Source organism: Bufo gargarizans, chromosome 2 (genome assembly GCF_014858855.1).
Source record: "Bufo gargarizans isolate SCDJY-AF-19 chromosome 2, ASM1485885v1, whole genome shotgun sequence".
NCBI lineage: Eukaryota > Metazoa > Chordata > Amphibia > Anura > Bufonidae > Bufo > Bufo gargarizans.
This window is the reverse complement of record NC_058081.1, coordinates 396,478,259-396,502,734: the sequence shown is the minus strand read 5'-3', so window position 1 is coordinate 396,502,734 and position 24,476 is coordinate 396,478,259. Positions and strand designations below refer to the sequence as shown.

The 24,476-nt window shown below is 44.8% G+C and overlaps 1 protein-coding gene across 1 annotated transcript in view; it reads right to left on the bottom strand.

Annotated features, from left to right (window-relative positions):
* Positions 1–18,738: 18,738 nt before the first annotated feature.
* The window catches only part of SHROOM1 (shroom family member 1), a 122,727-nt gene continuing 116,989 nt past the window's right edge, over positions 18,739–24,476 (bottom strand). Inside the window, exon 8 of the mRNA XM_044280818.1 lies at positions 18,739–19,356. Coding sequence (XP_044136753.1) covers positions 19,102–19,356 — 255 coding nt within the window. The 3' untranslated portion in view covers positions 18,739–19,101. The remainder of the gene's footprint in view (positions 19,357–24,476) is intronic.

The following is a 24,476-nucleotide window of genomic DNA, read 5'->3' as shown; positions in this document are numbered from 1 at the left end:
CTGTCTGTGGCTGCCTTCATTTTCACCATTTTGAGGCGGTCTTGGCTGGGGGGGAATTGGTTTACCGGTGTATTAGGCTTATCCGGGTAACCCCCCGTGAAGTGAGTAGACTCTCATTGTTCATATACACTCACCTAAAGAATTATTAGGTACACCATACTAATACGGTGTACCCCCTTTTGCCTTCAGAACTGCCTTAATTCTGGCATTGATTCAACAAGGTGCTGATAGCATTCTTTCGAAATGTTGGCCCATATTGATAGGATAGCATCTTGCAGTTGATGGAGATTTGAGGGATGCACATCCAGGGCATGAATCTCCCGTTCCACCACATCCCAAAGATGCTCTATTGGGTTGAGATCTGGTGACTGTGGGGCCATTTTAGTACAGTGAACTCATTGTCATGTTCAAGAAACCAATTTGAAATGATTCGAGCTTTGTGACATGGTGCATTATCCTGCTGGAAGTAGCCATCAGAGGATGGTGGCCATGAAGGGATGGACATGGTCAGAAACAATGCTCAGGTAGCCCGTGGCATTTAAACAATGCTCAATTGGCACTAAGGGGCCTAAAGTGTGCCCAGAAAACATCCCCCACACCATTACACCACCACCACCAGCCCCCACAGTGGTAACAAGGCATGATGGATTCATGTTCTCATTCTGTTTACACCAAATTCGGACTCTACCATTTGAATGTCTCAACAGAAATCTAGACTCATCAGACCAGGCAAAATTTTTCCAGTCTTCAACAGTCCAATTTTGGTGAGCTTGTGCAAATTGTAGCCTCTTTTTCCTATTTGTAGTGGAGATGAGTGGTACCCGGTGGGGTCTTCTGCTGTTGTAGCCCACCTTTCTTTCCCATTCTGACATTCAGTTTGGAGTTCAGGAGATTGTCTTGACCAGGACTACAATCCTACATGCATTGAAGCAACTGCCATGTGATTGGTTGACTAGATTATCGCATAAATGAGAAATAGAACAGGTGTTCCTAATAATTCTTTAGGTGAGTGTATATACAGAAGTATATATCTCCCACCACCAGTGGTGAATTTTAACCCTTTATACATTCATTTTTAACCCTTTATGCACTGTTTTTATTTATTTTATTATTGTACTGTATTCCAACCTCTCCACCATTTGTTTCACTTGCCATCACACCCAGTTGATTGGCACTTTCCCAGGGTCACCTCTGCAGGTCATTGGGAGTGTCCCCACACCCAATTCCCCCCCCCCCTTTTTGCTCTTCTCTATTGACCTGCAGACCTTTCTGCAGGGTAGACCCTGCATAGCAGCCTCTCCACGTCCCCGACCCCCATAGTCTCCTTCTTCCATCCCCTGGCGTCTCGAGTTACTACAGGTCTCCTGGACAGTCATTCCACAGCATCCGTGTAACCCTCACACTCTCTCGTTTTCGTAACAGCCAGTGAATAGCAGCCATAAAAAATAAATAAATACATGTCTAATTTTTGGCCTGTTTTACAGTCAAACTCCACTGAAATCAATGGACCCATTTTTAACAGCCATTAAAAACCTGTACACTATGTAAAAACAGGGCTTTTCGGGGATTTAAAAAATATCTCATCCACTTGCACACAAGGTAACACTGGATTTGCACAGGAGGGAGCAGGACCTGACGCTGGGAGCGTCAGGTCCTGGTGCCTCAAGTGTTCCCTTGCATGCAAGTAGATAAGGGGATTTTTTTTAAAAGGACCAGGAGTTGGTGGGGGGAGGGGTTTTGAGGGGGCCATTATATAAATGAGGGCATTATGTAAAGGGGGAAAAATAAATAAATTGGGGGACACACTATTGAGGCCATTTGATGTTTAGGGGGCACTATATATACTGAGGGTACTGCAGGGGTTGGGATTTAAAAAAAATAACAAAAAAACACATGAATGTTGTATAGTAACATAGTACATAAGTACATAAGGTCGAAAAAAGACATTTGTCCATCCAGTTCGGCCTGATATCCTGCAAGTTGATCCAGAGGAAGGCAAAAAAAACCTGTGAGGTAGAAGCCAATTTTCCTCACTTTAGGGGAATAAAATATACCTCCTGTTACTTCACAGATGTTCCAACTTTTTCTCAATCCCCCCCCCCCTAACAACATGTTGCCAATCCTCAAACACAGGTAAGAATCGTAGACTAATCTGCTAACAATCTTCCCAAAGAGCCTGCTACCTTTCGTTTTAGGTACCATTCGGAATTTAAAAAGGGTTTCAGGAGTATTTTTAGTTCCGAGTCTGAATAGACCGTGGATATGACTTTTTGAAAAACAGTTTAATCTGTAGCCCTTTAGCTTGCTCAACTTCCAATCTCTCCATATCAAAGCACTAACAGCAGTTTTTTCATTGTTATGTGAATATAGCCTAAAACCAACAACAAATTATAAGTCCTCCTGTTTTCAGCTACTAATCTGTAACTGATTTTTATTCTCTGGATTTTGCCGTGTGAACCTAGCCTGAAAGTGTGATGTCAACATGCAAAGGTATTCCTATCACAAGCCCTGGAGGAGCAGGAGGATTGGAGTGGTAGTAGTTCTGGCTGCAATAATCATTCCTGTGGCATTCCTCTCACCATTGCTCCCTAGGGCCAGGGCAGTGATAGGAGGGCACATCCTTTCTCATCTCGGGACATACTCTGATGTTGGGTCTCTTGTCCGATGGTACCTTTGGTGTTGTGAATGTTGTACGGGTGCAAAGCAGGAGAAGTAGGTGCTGTGGCTGACGTATGGTGCTGGAGTCAGTAAACGTGCCAGCTGTAGAAAATAAACAAGTCTCTCTATGCAGAATGGGAGCTGTAGTACATCCATGGGTATCAAACACAGTTCCAAACAATTTGAAATCTCCCCAGATAGCAATGTATGGATAGCGGCCAGGATTGCAGTACTCCTTCCCGCTATCTCACCAAATTCTATCTTGGCAGAATCTATATCTGGCAATATTATTCTTGTAATGATGGCTGTAATTCCCAGCTGAGGGGTACAGAATTAAGTAATGGTGGGCCAGATGGTGTGCATCTGGGATGGGTTTCTTAGCAATGTCCCTCTCATTGCAGTAGTCTCTTATCAGCCTTAAACATCCAATACTCCAATGCTCAGCCATGGAGATTCTGGACCTTCTTGTTTTTTTCTTTCTCTAGAATAATGTAGTGATGGCTTGCCTCATACAGATATCATAACCAATCAGGGTACTACCTTGTGTTTTACACTTCCGGCTGACTTAGAGTCTCACTTTGACTCAGATACTCAGAATTCATATACAATTCAGCCATATAACATTTTGAATATTTGTTGTTAGATGAGAAGGATACTACTCACGCTTCAGAAGACCTCATGGTCCTTTCTTTACTTTATTTTTGACAATTAAAAAGTGTTGCATGGCTCTCAGGCCCACTTGTTCAGAGTTTGCCGAGTTGTAAACCACATATTCAAGCGCAACGTTTCGGGGGCCACACCCCCTTACTCATGCACATGCGGACAAGAATAGGAAATGTTCTATTTTTTTTGCGGACTGCAAGTGCGGATCCGCAAATGCAGATGCGGACAGCACATTCCGGCCCCATTGAAAATGAATGGGTCCGCACATGTTCCGCAAAATTGCAGAACAGATACGGACCCATTTTGCGGATGTGTGAATGGACCCTTAAGTAACAGCTTCCCCAATCTCAGCCGGGAAATGCTATCACGGCGCAGGAGTGCATGGCTCCCACGTCTGCACTGCTCATGGCATCTGAGGGGTTTAATGTATACAATCAGCCTTATGGGGAATGCAAGTAGTTACTAAAGCAGACATGACAGGAAAAGTGACAGGTCCTTTATTATTATTATTATTATTATTAGGGATGAGCGAATCATCCGAAAACATCCAAAATCGATTTGCATACTACTTCATTTGAATACTGCATGGAGCGTGCACTCCGTACAGTATTAGAATGTATTGGCTCAGATGGGCTGAAGTTATTACTTTGCGAAGTCTATAATAACTTCATAAATTAATTTCTACTGTAAAAAAAACATTTCCCGAACTCGGGTCCGGTTCGAAGTTGTACCTTGGAACCGAACCCGAGTTCTTGCACCGTACAGTATTCAAACGAAGTGTTATGCAAGATTCGCTCATCCCTAATTATTATTAGTATTATTATTTATTATGTCACCATGGAAATGAAATGTAAGCTGCAGGCCATCAGCGTAGCTACCATGGAAGAAGGGGAAGCGGCTGCTATAGGAACCAAAATTTCAGGGCCCAAGGAGCTAGTCCTAGTACTGGTATTACTCACCGCTCCCTGGTCTTCTTCTCTGGGTGCCTGTGCTGCAGTAAGTCCTGGCAGTGCACAGCTTCAGTATGGGACACAGTGTGCATAGGAGCGCACTATGACCTGACACTGTCGATGTCATATTACAGTGTAGTGCGTGCCTAAACACAGTGCAGAGACACACGCAGGAGGAGAAGAGAGGTATTTTTTTGGCCGAGTCAGAGGTCTTCATTAAGAGGATCGTGAATGGGGAGGGGAGGTGTTGGCTTCAGGGGAGTCTGAAGGGGAGGGATGCATTCCAAAATTTTCTGTGGGGTCCAGTCAGTTCTACTTACACCACTGCTGCAGGCAGCATGTTATTGAGCAGGAGGAGCTGAGCAGATTGGGCTTTGGAGTCCAGGAGGAGGTCCTATCAGTGATTGGCAGCCTTCCCTCTATGACTGTGCATCACGGATAGGACCACCTACTTGACTTATACAGAACTTATATCGTTTTGTAGAAAAAGATTCTGTATATCAGACTGCTCAGCTGCTCCTGCTCCATAACCTGCAGCCTGCAGCCCAAATACCATGTTCATCGTGACAGGTTCCCTTTAAGCTTTACCCATCTGTGCTGCTAAGCCATGGCAGCCCCCAGGAAATGCAACAAAGGGGAATCGAGGCCACCCCCCCCCCCCTAAACTCCTGGTGTACTCCCTGTTATCAGTGGCATCTCTAGCTTTTGTGGGGGCACACTGGGGGTCAGGACAAAAGTAGGGGGCGCAGCTATAACAACGGTACATTTACACAAGTACGCTTAGAAATGCTGCGATACTTTACCCAATACCTAAAACCGCAACAGGGAAGAAAAGCCCTGCTGTCTGTGGTTTAAAAAATAAATAAAAAATCACTCCGATTTTAACATGTCCTAGCTGCCTGGGTATGCTGGAGTTACTCCAATTCCAGCATCTACTGGCTGTGTCAGAGGTAAGTCCCCTTCTCTTTGTCACATGGCATGACCCGATAGTATCACTATTGGCGAGCACCTGAAGTACGCAGTATTAAAAAATGATATTTAGTGCATTCCTATAAAAAATAACATAAAAAATAATGAATAAAACAATAACTTCCTACTGCAATTTTTTAAGAAAACTAAGAAACGCAATATACAAATTATAGCTTTTGTTTTTACTGCAACTCGTAGTAAGGGTCCATTCACACGTCCGCAAAATGGATCCGCATCCGTTCCGCAATTTTGCGGAACGGGTGCAGACCCATTCATTTTCAATGGGGCCGGAATGTGCTGTCCGCATCCACATTTGCGGATCTGCACTTCCGCATCCGTGCTTCCGTTTCCGCAAAAAAATAGAACATGTCCTATTCTTGTCAGCAATTGCGGACAAGAACAGGCATATTCTATTAGTGCCGGCAATGTGCGGTCCGCAAAATGCGGAACGCACATTGCTGCTTTCCGTGTTTTGCGGATCCGTGGCTCCGTGTATCCGCAAAACACATTGCGGACGTGTGAATGGAGCCTAAACAAAATGAACAACAATTGTTGTAAATACTTATAGTGTATCTGTCACTTAATCTATAGTGGTATACTGGCGATACTGTGTAGTAGAGGTTAACAAGCATATGCCAGGCATACCTTTGTTTGTAGGTTTGGATACTTCGCAATTTGATACTTTCCAATAAAACAAAACATGTTTTATAGCATCCCCGTGACCAGTGCCAGAGTGACCAGGGGTCAGCAGTGCCTCTCTCCGCTGACATCAAGCCTCTCTGCCTGGTGATTGACACACAGGGCGAGATTGCTCTGCTCCGGGTATTAACAACAGCCCTCTGCTGTTGAAAAAAGCCAGGTGCCGCTGGGTATGGAGAGGACTCAAGTCCCAAGCCCTCTCCATACTTTCTATGGGTCGTTAAGGGGTTAAGACAATATCTGTAACAAAAATAGAGGCAAAAAGGAAATGGTGGAAAATTGTGTGCAAATATTACTCCTAAATAACTACTGTGTAAGGAATGCCTTCAGTTTTATACATACCTTTGCAGTCTTCCCTTCTTTTCTGCAGGGGGGCATCAAGCTCTCACCACACTGAAGCTGAGCCTCACCCACTGCCCTTTCACGATACAAGAGTTTGTCTCACAGGGTTTTATCTTGTGTGCTTTGGACCTTCAGCAATGATTAAAATAAATAAAAAAATAAAAAAATATATATACATTTGAATAGCGTATCCCTGATTACAACAGAAGAGCAGGGGTTCCTGTCAAAATGATAGGAGTTTCTGCACTTTAATGTTATTCTAAGTGCAAAAGGTGTGCCAACTCTAGCTGGGCCTGTGGCCATCTGCACTGCAGCATAGTATAACTGTCAGTATATTATGACGGTTCGCCTGTGAGATCCACTGGCTTCCTGTTGCCATGGCAACCCGCCAGGTTCTGCCACTGATCTCGAGGTGCAGTGAGAATGCAGGACGTATGCATATGTCCAGTTGTGTGAACATTGCAGCTGTGAGGACATATGCATACAGTGGAGGAAATAATTATTTGACCCCTCACTGATTTTGTAAGTTTGTCCAATGACAAAGAAATGAAAAGTCTCAGAACAGTATCATTTCAATGGTAGGTTTATTGTAACAGTGGCAGATAGCACATCAAAAGGAAAATCGAAAAAATAACTTTAAATAAAAGATAGCAACTGATTTGCATTTCATTGAGTGAAATAAGTATTTGAACCCCTACCAACCATTAAGAGTTCTGGCTCCCACAGAGTGGTTAGACACTTCTACTCAATTAGTCACCCTCATTAAGGACACCTGTCTTAACTAGTCACCTGTATAAAAGACACCTGTCCACAGAATCAATCAATCAAGCAGACTCCAAACTCTCCAACATGGGAAAGACCAAAGAGCTGTCCAAGGATGTCAGAGACAAAATTGTAGACCTGCACAAGGCTGGAATGGGCTACAAAACCATTAGCAAGAAGCTGGGAGAGAAGGTGACAACTGTTGGTGCGATTGTTCGAAAATGGAAGGAGCACAAAATGACCATCAATCGACCTCGCTCTGGGGCTCCATGCAAGATCTCACCTCGGGGGTGTCAATGGTTCTGAGAAAGGTGAAAAAGCATCCTAGAACTACACGGGAGGAGTTAGTTAATGACCTCAAATTAGCAGGGACCACAGTCACCAAGAAAACCATTGGAAACACATTACACCGCAATGGATTAAAATCCTGCAGGGCTCGCAAGGTCCCCCTGCTCAGGAAGGCACATGTGCAGGCCCGTCTGAAGTTTGCCAATGAACACCTGAATGATTCAGAGAGTGACTGGGAGAAGGTGCTGTGGTCTGATGAGACCAAAATAGAGCTCTTTGGCATTAACTCAACTCGCTGTGTTTGGAGGAAGAAAAATGCTGCCTATGACCCCCAAAACACCGTCCCCACTGTCAAGCATGGGGGTGGAAACATTTTGCTTTGGGGGTGTTTTTCTGCTAAGGGCACAGGACAACTTATTCGCATAAACGGGAAAATGGACGGAGCCATGTATCGTGAAATCCTGAGCGACAACCTCCTTCCCTCTGCCAGGAAACTGAAAATGGGTCGTGGATGGGTGTTCCAGCACGACAATGACCCAAAACATACAGCAAAGGCAACAAAGGAGTGGCTCAAGAAGAAGCACATTAAGGTCATGGAGTGGCCTAGTCAGTCTCCGGACCTTAATCCAATCGAAAACCTATGGAGGGAGCTCAAGCTCAGAGTTGCACAGAGACAGCCTCGAAACCTTAGGGATTTAGAGATGATCTGCAAAGAGGAGTGGACCAACATTCCTCCTAAAATGTGCGCAAACTTGGTCATCAATTACAAGAAACGTTTGACCTCTGTGCTTGCAAACAAGGGTTTTTCCACCAAGTATTAAGTCTTTTTTTGTTAGAGGGTTCAAATACTTATTTCACTCAATGAAATGCAAATCAGTTGCTATCTTTTATTTAAAGTTATTTTTTCGATTTTCCTTTTGATGTGCTATCTGCCACTGTTACAATAAACCTACCATTGAAATGATACTGTTCTGAGACTTTTCATTTCTTTGTCATTGGACAAACTTACAAAATCAGTGAGGGGTCAAATAATTATTTCCTCCACTGTATGTCCTGAAGCGGGAAAGGGTTAAAGGGTTTTTCCCATTTCATTAAGTTATATATATCCACAGTATAGGGGATAACAAGCAGATAGGTGGGAGTCTGACTGCTGGAACCCCTGCCGATCCGGAGAATGTAGACATGCATAGGGAATGGATGGAGTGGTGGACACGCAGGCACAATTATGTCCCCATTCTCAGGATTGGTGGGGGCCCCAGTGGTCAGACCCCCATCTGCTGCTTTAGCCTATAGAGCAGTGGTCTCCAAACTGTGGAGCTCCAGATATTGCAAAACTACAACTCCCAGCATGCCTGGACAGCCAAGGGGAGTTGTAGTTTTGCAATATCTGGAGCTCCACAAGTCCACAGTTTGGAGACCACTGCTATAAAGAAAAAGGCAGCAGCTTAGTGTCTCTAAACCCTGTTCCCCACACGCTATGACAGTCCACCAGCTGCACTATGCACTGCAGGAGCCAGCAACAGTTCTGATGACACAGTAAGTCATTTAGCTGGATCTTCTTACTGTCACTGCTGCTCTCACTGATTCCAAGGCGGCAGGCTGGCTCACTCACTGGCTGTCCTCTCCTTCTGGGCCTCTGACTACCAGGCAGCCGGCTCTTTCACACTTCTCTCCTTCCCTCTCTAGTTCTTAGCCCCGGCTAGGTCTCCTTCTATTCCCCTCAGCGGCGGTGTGAAAGCCGGTCCTGCCTTCACTTCTTTCTCCCATACTGCCCTGCGGTGGCCGGCCAGGCACTGACTGAAGAGTCACCACATGATGCACAGTCCGACATCACAGCGCTCAGCAGGTGAGTTTCCCTGCCCTTCGCCCGCTACACAGCCATCGCGGGCATGCGGGCCAGGCAACGATTAAGTGTCCACACACACTACCAGGGGCAGACTGGGAACTTTAAGTGGCCCTGGAAAAGAAACCGAAAAGTGGCCCTAAGTTGTAGGTGGGTCCAGTGACAGGAGGTGGGGCATTACAAGTAGATGGGACCAACAGAAGTAGGTGGGACCAGCAATAGCATGGTGCAGCACAAAATACCTCCCTAGCAAAACCAAATATCACAGTGCAGCACAAAATACTGCCCTTTCCCCATACTGAGGGCAGTGATACGGCTGAATTCAGGAAAGCGCCCGCAGCTGCTGGCCAAGTGCATAAGTACCTGAAGCTCCTAGCATTAAGTAATGCTGAGAGCATCAGATCATTATGATCTATGGATGGCACTGTTATGGGGGATCTGTGGATGACACTGTTATGGGGGAATTTGTGGATGACACTGTTATGGAGAGGGATCTGTGGATGACACTGCTATGGGGGATCTGTGGATGGCACTGTTATGGGGGGGATCTGTGGATGACACTGTTATGGAGGGGGATCTGTGGATGGCACTGTTATGGGGGGGAACCTGTGGATGACACTGCTATGGGGGATCTGTGGATGGCACTGTTATGGGGGGGATCTGTGGATGACACTGTTATGGAGGGGGATCTGTGGATGGCACTATTATGGGGGGGAACCTGTGGATGACACTGCTATGGGGGGATTTGTGGATGGCACTGTTATGGGGGGATCTGTGGATGACACTGTTATGAAGGGGGATCTGTGGATGACACTTATGCGCCGCCTAGTGGGAGGGGCAGGCGCGCCGCCCGCACTGCCTGTTAGTTGTTACCGAGCGCTGATTAAAGCTAAAGTTAAAGTTACTGCAGGTCAGGATACGGATTATAGTTTTGAAGAAATGTACACTCCTGTGAGTGGTCCAGTCCGGTCCTGCACACCACCAGGAATTAAAATGAATGGGGGCACATTTCAGTTGGGGGGGGGGGCACATTTCAGTTGGGGGGGGGGGCACAGCGTTATGTAGGGGGGCCATGGCCCCCTCTGGCCCCCCACGTTCAGGGCTCTCATAAGTGGTCCTAAACATTTCAGTTTTGCCCTAATGCATTCTGAATGGAAAAGGATCCGCTCAGAATGCATCAGTTTGCATCAGTTCAGTCTCCATTCCGCTTGGAGACAGACACCAAAACACTGCCTGCAGATGCGTGTCCGTCTGATGAAACTGAGCCAAACGTATCCATCCTGGCACACAATGTAAGTCAATGGGGACGGATACGTTTTCACTGACACAATATGGCACAATAGAAAACGGATCCTGTTACCATACATTATTTTTACTGTTGTTTTGTAAATATTTTTTTTTAAATGTAAAAGCAGTAGCTGTTGCACTGTGGATCTGTATAGTGGTTTCATGTGAGCACTACATATTTTACTATGTTATGGCACCGTTTTTTCACCACCATATAATGGTATTATTTTGGTACAGTAAGATTATGCTTTACTAGGCTTTTCAGTATTTGGCCTCATGCACACAACCGTTGTTCTAGTCCGCATCCGAGCCGCAGTTTTTGCGGACCCATTAACTTCAACGGGGCCGCAAAAGATGCGGACAGCACTCTGTGTGCTGTCCGCATACGTTGCGCCGTTCTGTGGCCCCGCAAAAAAATATAACATGTCCTATTCTTGTCCGTTTTGCGGACAAGAATAGGCATTTCTACAATGGGCCGTCTATTCCGTTCCGCAAATTGCGAAAGGCACATGCTCGGCTTCCGTGTTTTGCGGATCTGCAAAAAAATGAACGGTGTGCATGTAGCCTTTCCCAAAGAAAAGATGGAAAAGCTGTATCCTTTCCCTATTTGTTAGCTCTGGAAAAACAAAAGACAAACAAAAAGAAAAAAAAAATGTGTGAAGCCAGCATAAGGCTACTTTCACACTAGCGTTCGTCGGTCCGCTCGTGAGCTCCGTTTGAAGGGGCTCACGAGCGGACCCGAACGCTTCCGTCCAGCCCTGATGCAGTCTGAATGGATGCGGATCCGCTCAGACTGCATCAGTCTGGTGGCGTTCAGCCTCCGCTCCGCTCGCCTCTGCACGGACAGGCGGACAGCTGAACGCTGCTTGCAGCGTTCGGGTGTCCGCCTGGCCGTGCGGAGGCGTGCGGATCCGTCCAGACTTACAATGTAAGTCAATGGGGACGGATCCGTTTGAAGATGCCACAATATGGCTCAATCTTCAAGCGGATCCGTCCCCCATTGACTTTACATTGAAAGTCTGGACGGATCCGTACGAGGCTATTTTCGTCTGAATGGATCGAAAGTCTGAATGGATCCGATCGAACGCTAGTGTGAAAGTAGCCTAAAGTTACACACTGGAAAATCTTAGCACAGACATTTGAGAGAAAAAATAAACACTTATTTTTGGGGTAGGGTCATTTTATGCAGATTTACAGTTACATTGTTAAACATAGTTACATCATTATAAATAAAAATTTAATTAAAAAAAATTATACAACCAAAATATAGATTCATGGACATTCTCTTCAGCAAGCCGACTAGATCATCATTCCAGGTTTGGTATTTTTCTAGTTTTCCCATGACCAAATCCTCATCCAAGGCTGAAGGGGTTAATTGCACCACTGTGAGAAGAACAGAGACAGAACTGAAAATAGCTCATCCAGGCCTAAATCATTTTTCTGCAGAATGTGTGTTAGTGAGCCAAGAGGTAGGGACTGGAGTAAAGCAGGCCGTGGGAACAAGGTTACAGTATATGCAGTTACATTCCATTGGGGTTGACCATTGTTGAGGCAATCTAATAGTTTCTATGGAAAATGCTGTGATTTATACCATATATGCCCATGTTCCCTCCACCCATTCCCTTATTTAGATACATTTATCAGCAATTAAATGTTGTAAAATGCAATTAGCAGTTTTTTTTTAACATAAAACAGGTAAATCCAGTGAACACCCATATCAGAAGAAGAATATGGATGAGGTTAGCCATGACTCCTTGTTTCCTGTCAACTGTATGGTAAAGAGTATTCTGATTAGATTAAGTTATCCTTATCCACAGAGCAGGGGATAACTATTAGATTGATGGGGGTCCTGCTGCTGGGGCCCCCACCAATCACAATAACAGGGGCCCCATTCACCCTGCAGCCTCCCTGAAAAGAACAGAGAGACAGGTTAGGCATGCGTGCGGCTGTTCCATTAATTTCTGTGAGAATTCTGGAGATAGCCCCTTTCAAATTATAGCAGTAGAGATGTCTCCTGGCATCCTTGGCAAATAATGGTCTACCAGACATAACATGGACAAATAGGTCTGCCAGTGAACCTTTCCATGCTGGGTAATATGGAGGATTCCAGTGTGGGGGACCCTTCTCTAAGATGTCTATATGTCCTAACTGGGCACATAGAGCTTTTCTTCATGAGACCACCCATCTAAAAACTTGAAAACTGGAGTTAAACTATAGAATATGCCCAGTGATCGTGTACGAACCAAACACAGTTGCGGATTACTTAAAAGGAACGTATCACATTAAACATTGTGTTTGAGATGCATTTAAAGAGGACCTGTCCCCTCTCCTGACACGCCTGTTTTAATGTTTTATGCATTCCCCATCTAATAACAATTCTGGAACATCTATTCTTATGTCTGTATGTTGCCCCATTCCATTGTTATTTTTGCTAGCAGGTGTGAATGAATTGCTAGCAGTCTGCAGTAAGGGTACAGAGTGGGGGTACCATGTTGGGGGGGGGGGGGGGTGCACCTGCACAGTCAGAAAATGTAGCACTGATTGGATAGAGCAAGTCTGTGCAGGTACACCCCCCAACTTGTTACCTACCGTCTGTACCCTTACTGCAGACTGCTAGCACTTCATTCATAACTTCTAGTAGAAATAATAAAGGAATGGCACAACATAGAGCCATAAGAATAGATTCTCCAGAATTGTTATTACATGGGGAATGCAAGAAGTTATTAAATCAGGCATGTCAGGAGGGGTGAAATGTCCTCTTTAAAGAGCAGGAGGAGCAGATTGATGTATAGTTTTGTGGGAAAGATTCCGTACATTTAAATTCCTGTTTATTCTGAACTTTGAAGTCAAAGAGGCGGTGCAATCATTGATTGACAGCTATCTCTGTATACACAGTCATAGAGGGCAGGCTGTCAGTCACTAATAGGACCTCCTCCTTTACTCCAAAGCCCAGAATGAGTAGGAATTTAAGTGAATGAAAAACAAATTATACTGAATCTTTTCCTACAAAACTATTCATCAATCTGCTTGGCTCCTTCTGCTCTATAGCGTGCTGTCTGCAGATGCTTGTGAAGATGTCCACACTATTGTCAATTATGACAAGGCTACAAGGCTATAGACACCTTTGGGAGCAATTTTTTTTATCATTGCATTCTACTAATTTTGTGCTAAAAGGTATTTTTAAATTGGTCTTTATCAAAAACTTTCAATAGTTTTTATTTCCATCAGAGAGCTGCTTTGACGGCTCAGACTGTAACACTTATCTGTACTTTTCTAATAATGCAAACCCTAATTTAAGTCATATGTTTATTAGTTTGATACGAATTTAACTATAATGAGTGTTTATGAGCTGAAAGTACAGATAATAGCTACAGATCAAGCCATCAGGGCAGCTGTCTGACAGATTCTCTGAGACGGTGGAAGTAACAGTATGCAGATGCACTGAAACTGAAACCCGTAGAGGAAAAACTGTTGATTAAGATAATTTGGGAAAAAAATTATTTTAGCCCTAAATAAGTATGATGCAATGATAAAAAAAAAATTGCCCCAAAGGTGTCAATAACCTTTAAAGACAATCCCGAGTTCCACATATTTATAGTGAAATACATCTATAGTACATGCGGAAATATTTATCTTTCAGTTTCTGAATCCAAAAGAAACCTTCTTTCTTAGGCTACTTTCACACCTGCGTTTAGGTGCGGATCCGTCTGGTGTCTGCACAGACGGATCCGCACCTATAATGCAAACGTTTAGATCCGTTCAGAACGGATCAGTTTGCATTACCATGATAGTGCAAACGGATCCGTTTTGACTTTACATTGAAAGTCAATGGGGGACGGATCCGTTTGAAAATTGAGCCATACTGTGTCAACTTCAAACGGATCCGTCCCCATTGACTTACATTGCAAGTCTGGACGGATCCGTTTGTCTCCGCACGGCCAGGCAGACACCCGAACGCTGCAAGCAGTGTTCAGGTGTCCGCCTGCTGAGCGGAGGCCAAAAGCTGCCATACTGATGCATTCTGAGCGGATCCGCATCCACTCAGAATGCATTAGGGCTGCACGGATCCGTTCGGAGCCGCTTGTGAGAGCCTTCAAACGGAACTCACAAGCGGAGCCCCGAACGCAAGTGTGAAAGTAGCCTTACTGGGTTTTCCTGTTTCATATGCAGGATATTGTCACAGAGCAAGGTGGGGTTTAGGCTCATGGTCATGGGCTTGGAAGTGCCATGGAAGGCATCAATAGTCAGATACATGTGCAATGAGCCCCAGGGGGGCTGGTGCAGAGGACAGGATGGTAGTTGCCGTGATGAGATGTTGTGTCATGGTGTACTCCCTCAGACCGTTGCTCCTTGGGGCTTAGTACAGTGGAAAAGTGGTTTGAAGAATCAGGCCAGAAGTAAAAGTATAAGGCCCCTTTCACATGGGCGAGAATTCCGTGTGGGTGCAATGCATGAGGTGAACGCATTGCACCCGCACTGAATCCGGACCAATTCACTTCAATGGGGCTGTGTACATGAGCGGGGATTTTCACGCAATCAATGGTGCGTTGAAAATCGCAAGCAAGTGGTTGCTAGGAGACGATCGAAATGGGGACCCGATCTTTATTATTTTCCCTTATAACATGGTTATAAGGGAAAATAATAGCATTCTTGTGATGAATACCACCCCTCGTGCCTGCTGACGTCAACCACGTCGAGCTCACGAGACCCGGTATGATCACAGGGTTTACCAAAAACGTGAAGTTACGCCCTCCAGAGGAGCACGTAAGGTCAGGCTGGTATAGTTTACACACACACCTCCTGTCCACGTGGGCACAGAGAGGCAACAAGCTGAGAGAGCCTTTTCACTGCCACAGTGAAAACAGCCCACACTCAGCCCGGGTAACTGCCACCAGTTTCTCGTTTGATATAAGCCCGGTCCGCTAACGGGATTATATAGGGTCAGAAACCAACCCACGGTAGCTTATAACTAGGCCAAAACACAGACGTGGGGATTCGTGATCGAGATACAAGATAGCACAAGATTAAATTATAGATTTAATCGCTGTAAGAGCACACTAGATATGACACAATATACACAGACAATATATACAGTGGTCTGAGATTACAGATACAGATTATATGGGTACAACTGGGCTAAGCAGTGTAAAAGTAAGTTACCAAGTATGATGAAAGTTCTTTGTGATGTCCTGAGCTGGAGTCCACACGAGGGGCTGTGATCTCCTGCTATTTCCTGGGTCCCTCTAAACACATGTGTAGGATGTGACCCCTCTTCAGAGAAAAGACGCCGCCTACTTGCTGGCACCAGGCTTTTAACCTGTAGCCGGCCCATCCCCTCCCTGCCTCAGGAAGGGGTCAACTCCCCCTCTTCTGGGCTGACGGTGAATGACCCACAAAACCCTTTAGGGGTCATAGCTCCAGACCAGAGGGTCACAGGGAGATGGTTCTGGGACTAATGGACCTGCCTGGGTTCCGGCTACAAGTAGAGCCCAAACCTGGTACCGGTAGGTGGCTTCTATGGGGAGATATGGGTATCTCCCTACCCCAACTGGCTACGAGTAAGCAAAGACCATGGGACCGTACCTCGTGGCCACTGGGACACAAATATGTATCCGGTTTGCGCCTGCGATGGCCGGGCGCTTCATAATTCCTTATGAGAGGTAGGTGCCAATATGTCTGGGAAGTCTCATTGATCCGGGCAAGAGCAAATACCGTGAAGTCCAGCTAGAGCCTAACCCTAACAAAAAATGTAAATGATTAAAGTTTAATATTACTTATAACAAACACATTGTCCAATAAATGTCCAGGCCTACACCAGACCAAGAGCAAATACCCCCTGCTGAGAGTTTTCCTGCCGGATTCAGGTGGCTCCAAACTGGTGCCTGGAGGTGTGAACTTCTCCTTGAAGCTTGGACCCCCTGGGGCGTCTTCCTGGCCCACTGACACTCAGATGGCTGGGGGGGGGGGGGGGGAACTTATTTTGCATATACACTGAATCATGCCAAGAGGTGCATAAAATTACAATCAGGGCTGGGGGCTTTGAAGCAGGGAAATCCTCTGGATTTCCCCACCTCTGCTGTCTGTCAGCAAATGGGGGGTGTGAGGACATGGCTGACAGTAAATATGAATCCATATTCCTCACAATTCTTAATACAGAACGCTAAGTAAAATAGTGATGGAGGGGTTAAAAAATAAAAAACAATTAATAAACCCACCTTAATCCTGGCATGTCTTCTTTCTTTTTTGATGAAAAGGACCTGTGGTGACATCAATGCACTCATCACATGGTCCATCACCATGCAATGCGTTCACCTCGCGCAGAAATCTCATCCGTGTGAAAGAGGCCTAACAGTCTCTCTTTACTGTAAGGCCTCATGCCGTGGCCATTTTGCGGCCCGTAAACGGCGGGTCGGCAATTCACGGCCACCAGCCGTGTGGCACCACACGTCACGGATGCGGACCGATTCACTTGAATGGGTCCGCAATTCTGGATGAACTACGGAGTGCTTCCGTGGTGTTTCTTTCCGTTGTTCCGCACCGATGCGGACAGACCACGGACCTATTAGAGTTGAATTGGTCCGGCCCGCTGCACGGATGTTGCCCGTGCATTGCGGATCGCAATTGCGGTCCCCAATGCACGGAATTAGCGCACAACAGCCGTGTGCATGAGGCCTAAAGCTGTGGTTTTGCTGGTCACTCTGTTCACTAATATGCTGTAGCTTCTATGATGGAAGCAATCTCGGTTTTAAAAATCTCTCTGGAGTGGTGGTCTCACAGGAGAACTGGATCAGGTCCCTTGAATAAGGAGCTTAAGAACATGCTTGCTTCCACTTCTCTGGCTGGACTCTTTCCCTCCTGGCAGGAAGTAGGACCAGTCCATTGCTACAGGAGGAACAGGGTGGTTAACTCTGTTCCTGCCAACCATACATCTTATGCTGTATGGTGTGCTGGGCATAACATAGCATTATACATAACATAACAAGCATTTGCAGATACCCCCAGATCTGGGGTACTGCACATGTGAGAGAGATGCTTTATATGATGGAGAAAAGATCTTTACCAGTTTCTCCTTCGTATGATTATATAGAATGCCAAAAATGCATCGGTGTCCATGTGATTATATACCAATAAGCCCCTCCAATCTGATTGCACCTCCTCTTCATGATAAACTATGGTGGCTCAGTGCTTAGCACTTGCACAGCTAGGGCCCCGAGTTCTAATAAAATCATGGACTACCGGGGATATTTCTCAAACTGGTATAAAAGAAAACCAACTTAGTTGCCCATAGCAACCAATCAGATTTCAAAAGGCTCTCTTAAAAATAAAAGGGGGAATCTGATTGGTTGCTATGGGCACACTCCAAAAACATACTCATAGGTTAATTACTGTGTCTTTCCATGTAATTGTCCCTTTGTAAATTTGTTTGAGGTAAGAAATGTAGATTGTGAGCCCCACTGGAAACAAGGATTGATGTGAATGGTGCCTGTCTCTTTGTACTGCACATTATTTTGGGGCTATATAGTAAGACATTTATAAATAAGTAACTAACGTATTTGGGAACTGGATTATTGCTGATCGAAATGAACGCTCGTTTGATGTTCCCAATAATTGTCCATATAAATGTGCCATTGGTCAGCTCACAAATGAGCAGTTTATGCTTTTTTAACGGGGATGTGTGCCGACATATTAAAGTATGGGGCATGAATGACCGTAGTAATGATTGTTCAGCCTTCATGCACTTTCTATCGGCCAGTGTAAAAGGACATAGACTTTAAAATCGGAGTATTTTCTGCAGATCAAGGGTCGAGCAGGGGTTTTATATTGATAACCTATCCTTTGGATAGGTAGCTCTCCATGTGAGTGCTGCCTCCTCTTCATTACACTACACGTCGTCTACTGTGTACAGTGGTGTAGTAAAATTAAAAGTACTCAATCCATTTATGTGAATGGATTGGCTACTTGTAATTACACTGCACTTCTGACATGACAGGCAGTGTAATGGAGAGGAAGTAGCACTCTCATGGATGCCTGCCTCCTTCTCAAACAGCTGATTGGTGGGGGTGTCGGGGGTCTGACCCCCACTGATCAGATATTGATCACCTATCTTGCGGTTAGGTCATCAATAAAAAAAAACCTGATTAACCCCTTTTAACCCTAATATATACACCTGTTCCAAAAGCTAACATATATATAGTTGTTTGTTAGTGAACAGAAATCTACAAATGTAAACTGCTTGAGCAGACCCCATAGAGTAGAATTCAGATAACACAGTCAGGATTATGTATATAGTTTTATTGAAATGACCAAGTCAATCAAGAAACCAAAAAACATGGACACTATTCCTTAGAACATCATTGAAAAAAAAAGACAAAACATTGATAACTTATGCAAAAAGGCACACAGTTGTATTAATGAAATTTCAACCTTCTTCTCTGTCAACCATTTTCTTGCTTGATTAACACTGACACAAATACTTTCAGCAAGTCCCACCTATGTCCAGGGGTTAGGAGAATTAATTCTGTTAGGTCTTAGCAGCAGCTTAATCAACACCAATATACTTTAATATCACAAAGCCCAAAGGACTCTGCCGTCATGACATGAAATGCCAGCAAGAATGTGGCTTTGCCTTCTATGGGCTAATTAAGAGGGAATGCTGTTATGAAGACTTTCCAACTGTTCCTCGTGAAATTTAATCTGTTCATCCAGGTCTTTTTGCTCAATCAAGAACGAGGTCTTCAGACGCACAAAATGTTTGTATTCCTCCAGCTGAGTCTCACTTAGGTATTTGGCTAGGATTCCTGTAACCACCTGTTCTCTGCGGTCCAGGTTCTCCTTTAAATCTTTGGCATCCTCTTTCTGCCTGGACAGGAGGTTGTGACGTTCCTTCAGTGATTGCTGAAAAGTACAACAGGTATAAATGGTTAAGTGAACCTCCAGAGTGGAAAAAAAATAAAAAATCAAACAGTTCTGTTCCCTAAGACAATATCTTAAATGGGGTTGTTCATTTTGAAAACCCATTTTCTTTCACTCCCTTGAAGTCAATAGAGTCAGGACCTCTCTTCAAGATCATCATCTCTTGGCCAAAGAGGAGAGCGTCTGAATGTCGATGGATGAATTATACAAAACAAACCATTCATTTGTTACGATATTTGCCTGATTGCCAGAGGAGAAGAAAGCTGCATGTACATGTATTAATCATGTCCTCTGTATTAGCAATCACTACATCAATCGCTGGCTCCCATAGAGAATCATTGTTTTTGGGCAGCAGATCGCTGTTTACAAAGGACAATCTGCTATCCAGAAATTATGATTTCTGGTGCCAGCTGTAAGATATGATCAACTGCTGGACGAGCATTAGCTCATTCATTGGGCGATTGCTGACACCTTTACACAGACAATTATCAGGTACAGTAGTGTGGCAGGCAGAGTTTTTCTAGGAAAAACGATAAACGGAACAAAATAGGGTAATAACGTCAGACATAAATGTATTAAAAACCTCCAAAATTGGAGGCTCCCCTTGCTAGGCTGTGCAAAAGATAGGCACAACACTAGTGTACGCTTGTTGGGTGGGTGGGGTGGGGGGGGGGGTGGGGAGGTGATAAACACCCAATGGTCGGGCAGCCAGGGATACACAGGGATGCCTGGGGTCCCCAGGAAGGTAAATGGATTCAAAGGATGAAGAGGCTGATCCCGCGGCGCAAAGAACCAGCCTTAGTTGTCAAAACAGGAGACAGATTCTTTGTAGCAGATGGAACAATGCTTTTCGGGGTGTTAGCACCCCTTCTTCACCCCTGCTTGTGACAGTCTGTACCTGAAGAAGGGGTTCTAACACCCCGAAACGCGTTGTACCATCTGCTACAAAGAATAAATCTGTCTCCTATTTGACAACTAAGGCTGGTTCTTTGCGCCACGGGATCATCCTCTTCATCCTTTGAATTATCAGGTACAAGCATTTATACAAATGCTTATCCCTGATAGTTGGCCTGGTTATTGGTCCATGTAAAAAGACCTTCACTGATCTTTCCTGTCCTGCATTACACAGACAACAAATTGATATGCACTGTGTAATGCTTCATTTCCCCTGTGTGGGTGCTGCAGGAAATTAAACAATTGCAGCCAAGATTTAACTTGGATATCAGCTGATCACCGGGGCCCGAAAGGGGAACACTGTGATTAGTTTACACTCAAGGGACCATTCTGACAAGCAGGGATTGTCTGAAGCAGAGAATGCTTAAAAGGAATGTGTCATCAGAAAATGACCTATTATTTAAATAACATTTGTATGTTAAACATTTTTTAGAATTTTTGGTCAGTTTTTTATTTCTCCATGTTACTATATATATGTTATAAATTTATTTTTTTATATAATCCTGAAATTTTCCCACTAGGTCTAATATTAGGTTAGGATTTCCTGTTCAGTACAGGTAACTTTTCAGTAGTTAATATTATCACCACCACAGGAAAAATTACAATGACAGGTAACACTTCTTTAGAGATAACACACAAACCACCATTTATTTTTTTTCCTTTTAATTCAGAGTGAAAAAACAGCAGTCTGGTTTGAAGTTGTTTGGGCGCAGAACCTGCACAAGCAGACAAGAAATTTGAGTTTGTGAGCATTCGTATGCGTGATTGGAAGTGTGTGTTTGTATTAGGTGGGTGCAGGGCCGTCTTTAATATTGATTGGACCCTGGGCAAAAATTTACTTGGGCCCCCTGGATCCCGCCTTCCCACACCTTAGCATGCAATCACGCTCTCCACCACAACACACACACAAAAAATCCACACATCTGGTAGAGTCCAGTGAATGACTGTAAATACTTCCAGTTCTGAAGACTCCAGCGGCTCAGGATCAGTGTTCTGGGCTGGAAGTGGGCACCGCTCTGCAGGAAGGAGACCAGGGCTCGGCTCACCCTAGCGTTACAGTGCACCCCAGCACCCCACAGTATGCAGTATAGCACCCTATAGTATAGAGCACCACACAGTATGCAGTTTAGCACCCCACACTATACAGTACCCCACAGTATATAGTAGAGCAGTATAGCAGCCCACAGTATACAGCACCTCACGGTATACAACACCTCACTGTATACAGCACCCCAAACTATACACGATACAGCCCCCCACACTATACAGTACAGCAGTAAAGCACTCCCCCCCACTATACAGGCCCCCCACACAGTATACAGGCCCCCACACAGTATACAGGCCCCCACACAGTATACAGGCCCCCACACAGTATACAGCCCACCACACAGTATACAGCCCACCACACAGTATACAGCACCCCACAGTATATTAACATAACAGCCCCTGTCACCTTTTTCTGATGTAATCTTTACACAAAAAAGCTCCACAGTTAAGGGCTCTTTCACACCTGCGTTATAGTCTTCCGGCATAGAGTTCCGTCGTCGGGGCTCTATGCCGGAAGAATACTGATCAGGATTATCCTAATGCATTCTGAATGGACAGTCCGTCCTTCAGGATGCATCAGGATGTCTTCCGTTCCGGAACGGAATGTTTTTTGGCCGCAGCAAATAGCGCAGCATGCTGCGCTTTTTGCTCCGGCCAAAAATCCGGAACACTTGCCGCAAGGCCGGATCCGGAATGAATGCCCATTGAAAGGCATTGATCCGGATCCGGCCTTAAGCTAAAACGTCGTTTCGGCGCATTGCCGGATGCGACGTTTAGCTTTTTCTCAATGGTTACCATGGCTGCCGGGACGCTAAAGTCCTGGCAGCCATGGTAAACTGTAGTGGGGAGCGGGGAGCAGCATACTTACCATCCGTGCGGCTCCCGGGGCGCTCCAGAGTGACGTCAGGGCGCCCCAGGCGCATGGATGACGTGATCGCATGGATCACATGATCCATGCGCATGGGGCGCTCTGACGTCATTCTGGAGCGCCCCGGGAGCCGCACGGATGGTAAGTATGCTGCTCCCCCGCTCCCCACTACTACTATGGCAACCAGGACTTTAATAGCGTCCTGGGTGCCATAGTAACACTGAAAGCATTTTGAAGACGGATCCGTCTTCAAATGCTTTCAGTACACTTGCGTTTTTCCGGATCCGGCGTGTAATTCCGGCAAGTGGAGTACACGCCGGATCCGGACAACGCAAGTGTGAAAGAGGCCTAACTTTTGCAACACTCAGTAGGACCTGTGATGACCTCATAGCCATGTGACCAGTAATTGCTAGGTTACTGGTCACATGGTAATGATGTCATTAAGGTCCTAGAGCAAAACTCATTAAGGTCCTAGAATTAAGATCATTAACACAGTACGATCATGGTGCCTGTGTAGCCGACAGACTGACACCCGGTGCAGTAGCTAGCAGGGCTCAAGAGGCAGCTGCCTTGGGCCCCCCAGGAGCAACTGGGCCCAGGGCAGCTGCCCCTATTGCCCCTTGGTAAAGACGGCCCTGGGTGGGTGATTTAACCACTTCAACCCCGCTAGCTGAAACCCCCTTCATGACCAGGCCACTTTTTACACTTCTGCACTACACTACTTTCACAGTTTATCGCTCGGTCATGCAACTTACCACCCAAATGAATTTTACCTCCTTTTCTTCTCACTAATAGAGCTTTCATTTGGTGGTATTTTATTGCTGCTGACATTTTAACTTTTTTTGTTATTAATCGAAATTTAACGTTTTTTTTTGCAAAAAAATGAAATTTTTCACTTTCAGCTGTAAAATTTTGCAAAAAAAACGACATCCATATATAAATTTTTCACTAAATTTATTGTTCTACATGTCTTTGATAAAAAAAAAATGTTTGGGCAAAAAAATAATGGTTTGGGTAAAAGTTATAGCGTTTACAAACTATGGTACAAAAATGTGAATTTCCGCTTTTTGAAGCAGCTCTGACTTTCTGAGCACCTGTCATGTTTCCTGAGGCTCTACAATCCCCAAACAGTAGAAAAAACCCACAAATGACCCCATTTTGGAAAGTAGACACCCTAAGGTATTCGCTGATAGGCATAGTGAGTTCATAGAACTTTTAATTTTTTGTCACAAGTTAGCGGAAAATGATGATTTTTTATTTATTATTTTTTTTTCTTACAAAGTCTCATATTCCACTAACTTGCGACAAAAAATAAAAAATTCTAGGAACTCGCCATGCCCCTCACGGAATACCTTGGGGTGTCTTCTTTCCAAAATGAGGTCACTTGTGGCGTAGTTATACTGCCCTGGCATTCTAGGGGCCCAAATGTGTGAGAAGTACTTTGCAATCAAAATGTGTAAAAAATGGCCTGCGAAATCCGAAAGGTGCACTTTGGAATATGTGCCCCTTTGCCCACCTTGGCTGCAAAAAAGTGTCACACATCTGGTATCGCCGTACTCAGGAGAAGTTGGGAAATGTGTTTTGGGGTGTCATTTTACATATACCCATGCTGGGTGAGATAAATATCTTGGCAAAAGACAACTTTTCCCATTTTTTTATACAAAGTTGGCATTTGACCAAGATATTTCTCTCACCCAGCATGGGTATATGTAAAATGACACCCCAAAACACATTCCCCAACTTCTCCTGAGTACGGCGATACCAGATGTGTGACACTTTTTTGCAGCCTAGATGCGCAAAGTGGCACATATTCCTTTTAGGAGGGCATTTTTTGACATTTGGATCCCAGACTTCTTCTCACGCTTTAGGGCCCCTAACATGCCAGGGCAGAATAAATACCCCACATGTGACCCCATTTTGGAAAGAAGACACCCCAAGGTATTCAATGAGGGGCATGGCGAGTTCATCGAATTATTTTTTTTTGCATAAGTTAGCAGAAATTATTTTTTTTTTTTCTCACAAAGTCTCACTTTCCGCTAACTTAGGACAAACATTTCAATATTTCATGGACTCAATATGCCCCTCAGCGAATACCTTGGGGTGTCTTCTTTCCAAAATGGGGTCACATGTGGGGTATTTATACTGCCCTGGCTTTTTAGGGGCCCTAAAGCGTGAGAAGAAGTCTGGAATATAAATGTCTAAAAATTTTTACGCATTTGGATTCCGTGAGGGG